This window comes from Elephantulus edwardii, unplaced genomic scaffold (genome assembly GCF_000299155.1).
Source record: "Elephantulus edwardii isolate Elephantulus edwardi_28Jun2011 unplaced genomic scaffold, EleEdw1.0 scaffold00050, whole genome shotgun sequence".
Lineage (NCBI taxonomy): Eukaryota > Metazoa > Chordata > Mammalia > Macroscelidea > Macroscelididae > Elephantulus > Elephantulus edwardii.
The window spans coordinates 33,961-38,172 of NW_006399800.1; the positions used below are offsets into that span (position 1 = coordinate 33,961).

Here is a 4,212-nt window from a genome sequence, read left to right on the forward strand (position 1 = left end):
TGCACCCGCCGCCTCCCGCAGCCCCCAGGCCTGCGCGCCCCAGGTAAGCGGCCGCACACCTGCGCCCCGCGCCCTGCACCTGCGGCCCGCGCCTGCCCGAGGGGCCAGGAGGGGGTTAGGGGCCCTGGGGCCGCAAAGTTTGACCCTCAGAACGAACTGGAGAGGCTTTGCGCCCTAACTGAGGAGGCAAGAGCGGGCTGGACCAGGGCTGGTGACGGGGCTGAGGGCCGAGAGCTGACGGGGCATTCAGAGAGGTGCTACGTTTTCAAGCAGCGGGTACGCGCCAGGGCGAACGAAGGAGAGTGGTCCTGGGGAGCCAGTAGGGCCACCCGGGGCCACAGTAGGATCCAAATGGCACAGGAGTGTTAGCTGGTAAAGGGCAAAGCCCCTCACCCCACTTCCCTTGACTTGGGTGAGGAGCGTCGGGAGAACTCTGGACTGGATGAAGGTCCTGGGATCCGGGGCCTTGGCCTTGGGCACTTACTTCCTCTACATTTTCCCCTCGAGGGACCAAGTCCTTGCTGGAGGGGACCTCGGATCAGGGCAGCGGGGATTCAATCTCCTGACCTGCAGCCTCTCTTCCCCTACCCCTCCGTTCCTTTCCTCCCCTGCTTGTCTCCTCTCAGTCCCCTCACCAGTCTTCACCCCACCATCTCTTGGGCTCCCATCTTCTCCCTTTCTCTTTGAGTCTGTGCGTTGAAGCTCTCCCGCACTGAGTTACCAATGGCACCCCCTCCTTCCATGCCCGCACCCTGGCGCCCCCTTGGCCACTCCCCCCTCCCGTGCATTTAGTGTCCTTAATGGACACGTTAATTAAACTGTAATTAATCATACTGTCCAGCCCAAGTTTGAACAATTACCCTAATCAAACAGAAGTTAATAATGGCAAGGATGGCCTGGGGCGCGGCGGCCGCCCGGGCAGGGGGCGCAGCGGCTTCAGCGGCTAGGGCGGCGGCGGTAGAGGCGAGCAAAGCCTGTCCTTGGAAGCCTGGCTACACCATAAATCTTCCGCGGCCAGCAGAGCGGGCGACCCCGCCCCTGCCCCCTCTGGCTTGGGGTTGCTGGCTCCCTCCCTCTCTGCGCTCTGGACCTCAGGGGCGATCTTGTCTCTACTCCTTCTCCATGTTCCCCCTTTCTCCCCTTGCTTGCAGGACCCCAGTAAAGGATCCAGAGGGGCGAATGGATCACCCTAACTTAGGCCTCGGAGAGTGGGGTGGCCAGGCCTGGTCTTTCCTCCCACCTTGGTTCCTGTGTTCTTCGCACAGTGCCTTGTTCGAGGTGCTGAAGTGTTGATTGTTTTGGTTTTCTGTCCCCCTCTCGCCTCTCCCCCTTTTCTCTAGAAGAAGTCCCGCACCCCGCTGGCTGTCCTTCACCCCTCTGTCCCTGCTCTGCGCATCACCACTTGTCGTTCTCTGTTACCCCCTTACCCCCCCCCCGCCGCCCCTCGGGGAAAACAGGACCCTGTCCGAGAGCTGTTCTCAGGCCCCGCTCCTCGACGTCAATTCTCCTACCCATAATTACAATCCCTTTCGGTAATCATTATTCGCTTCTTAATGATATTTAGGGGCATTTCAGGATTTTATTGTGGTGGTGGGTTTGTGAAGATGGGCAGAGGAGTCAGGGCACCCTAAGGGTGAGGGGGTGGGAGTGGGAGCCAATGCGCCCGTCTCCCTGGGCCGGGTCTGCTTGTCCAGCTTCTAGTGGCCTGCGAGGGCCAACGGTTCCTTTGAGACCAGCACCTCGGGGGTAGCCCGCAGTCCGACCTCCAGGAGCTCCCTGGGCACCCTCTCGAGGGGACAAGCAGGCCACCTAGGGAGGCCCTTTCAGCACCAGACAGCGGACAGCTCCCCGCGCTGCGAGCCTGAGTCTCGACCGAGACACACTGGAGGCAGGAGAGGCGTCGCGCCTCGCGCGTCGTCTGGTGATCGTGGAGTGGGCTGGGGGAGCGGTCTTGGGTTAGAGGCAGAGGCCCTGCTTGGGACCAGCGTCTGGTCGGTTAATATCGCGACTTTCATTGTACAGTTTGCAGGTTTTAAGGAAGGCTCAGGGAATAGGGAGAAAAAGTTAGCCCCATTTTACAGGTAGGAACAGGTTCAGGCGGTGGAAGCCAACCTGCCCAGGTCTTTCGCCAGTAAAGAGCATGGCCTGATCTTCCAGACCCCAAAATGTATGCTTTCCGGGGGGGCCTCGCTTGCAGAGGGTAAGGGGTGGAGTGTGTGCCCCGCGCAGCTCTCAAGAGCCTCCTTTCCAGTGCCGTGTGCCAGAGGCCACGGAGGGGCCAGGTCAACTCTGCAGGGTCCGGCAGTCGGTGACTGGCAGGGGTGGACCTCGAACCCAAATTCCGAGGGCAATGGACAGGGCTTCTCTCCCCAGGGGATGGTCTGCCTCGTGCAGCCAGGCACGTCCAGATCCGGAGAGCCACCCGGCCAGTGCCCTCTGCCCCTGGACCCCATTAACACGCGTTCTTTCTCCGCACAGTGGCCGAGATCCCCAGATCCCCCTCCGCCGGCGGCCTCGCGCTGCCTCCGGGTCCCGGGCTGTGTCCACGCGGCCAGCGCTGCCCACTCGGGCTGGGGCTCGGGCTGGGCGGCCGCGCCTCCCCTGCAAGCACATATCTTTTACCAGTTGAATTAACGGCAGTTTTCGTCAGTTAATTAGGTTTAATTTACATAATTAGTACAGTATAAAGAGGATTGGGGATAATCATGGGGTACGTAGCGCTTACTGTGTAAACACGTATTCTGAATTAAAAATCAGATGTAATTAAGGCGCGCAGGCCCTGTTTAGGCAGGGTTTTAATTGTAATGAATTTCTAATTAACACTCAATGATTGCCAAATGCAAAGGGCTGTAAAATTTTCTTGTAGTTTTGCTAATTTATTGTTTACTTAATATCTGGATATTAATTCGACGGCCCTGAGCCCTAAGCGAGTGAATGGAGGCGGCTGGGCGGGGCCGGCCTGGGCGCAGTCCGGGAGCAGTGGCGAGGTCGAAGTGCAGGTCAGAGAGCGCACGCAGAAGGGCCGCCCACCGCACTCGGGCTGCGAATTGGAAGACTGAGGCTGGGGGCGGGCGCACCGCGAGCCTCCCAGCGCTGGGCTCACATCTCCCTGGGCTTCGGAAGGAGGGAGAGCGAGCGTCCAGCTGCTCCAGCCCGGATCTCGCTCGTCCTCTGGCTGCTTGCGTGGTATTTGTGGCTGGCTTGGCCTCCGTTTGCGCATCTGTACGATGGGCATCTTTGCAGGAGGCAGGGATTGTCCAGCGGACTCCAGAGCCCACCCTTTCCAGGCCCAGGAGCGGCTTCCATCAGGTGTTGCCGTGGGAGGGAAAGGGCTGTGGGGAGGAAGCCATGAGCAGACTTTGATGATCTGTTCCTTTCTGGGGCTCCCTGCACAGTGGACCGGGTGGAGACTGGGCTTCCAGAGACAGGAGGAAGCGCGGGTGGTCCTTGCCCAACCAGCTGTGGAGGTCCCAAGGTTCAGCAGAACTATTTGAGGAAGAGGATAAGTGAACAGCTTCCCGGGATCCCCTCCTTCAAATCTCTCCTGCATCACAGCTGGCTCTGTGATGAGTGGCTCACCTCTCACAGGCCCAGCTTGACCACAAGCCTCTTTTCTAGACTTTCTCAGCATAGGAAGCAGCTGTGGGCACTTAAGACATTTCCTTACGACACAAGGAAACACTCCAAGAAATGTCCATGCTTGGAAACTGCTTCCCCTGCTCCCTCCTAGCCCTGCCTCCCAGAAACCCCTGGGACTCTCCTTGACATCCTCTAAGGCTTTTCCTAAACCTCCCTACCCATCTGAATCTCCCATCTCACTTTGCTTGCTGCTTTGCGGTTTCTTCACTGGCTGGCTGGCTCATTGTTCGAGTGGTTGGGCCCATTATTTGCTGGTGGGATCTGTCAGTCTCTCCCACAGGAGCTGTACTCACAGCACTTAGACTGGACAGCACATGTGCTGCATCACATGCTTGTTGGTTGCATGGGTGGGTAGGATAAGCGTCTGAAGCTGTGGACCCAACCCAGGTCAGCGGAAGAGAGAGTGACCATCAGTGAGATAGATTGATAGAGTGAGAGCAGCAGTGGGCTCCAGTGTGTCAGAGATAAGCGAGGTGCAGGATAGGACAGGGCTAAGGTCAGTTGTTCACAGGGATGCTGTGAGTTGTACTTGAATCAACAGCAGGTAACAATAACAATCCTCCAAACACACAT

At 58.6% G+C, this 4,212-nt stretch overlaps 1 protein-coding gene across 1 annotated transcript in view; it reads right to left on the reverse strand.

Moving 5' to 3' along the window:
- The window catches only part of SKOR1 (SKI family transcriptional corepressor 1), a 13,007-nt gene extending 10,992 nt beyond the window's left edge, over positions 1-2,015 (reverse strand). The window contains 2 exon segments of the mRNA XM_006886692.1: positions 951-1,144; positions 1,836-2,015. Of these exon segments, the coding sequence (XP_006886754.1) occupies positions 951-1,144; positions 1,836-2,015 (374 nt within the window).
- Positions 2,016-4,212: the final 2,197 nt, after the last annotated feature.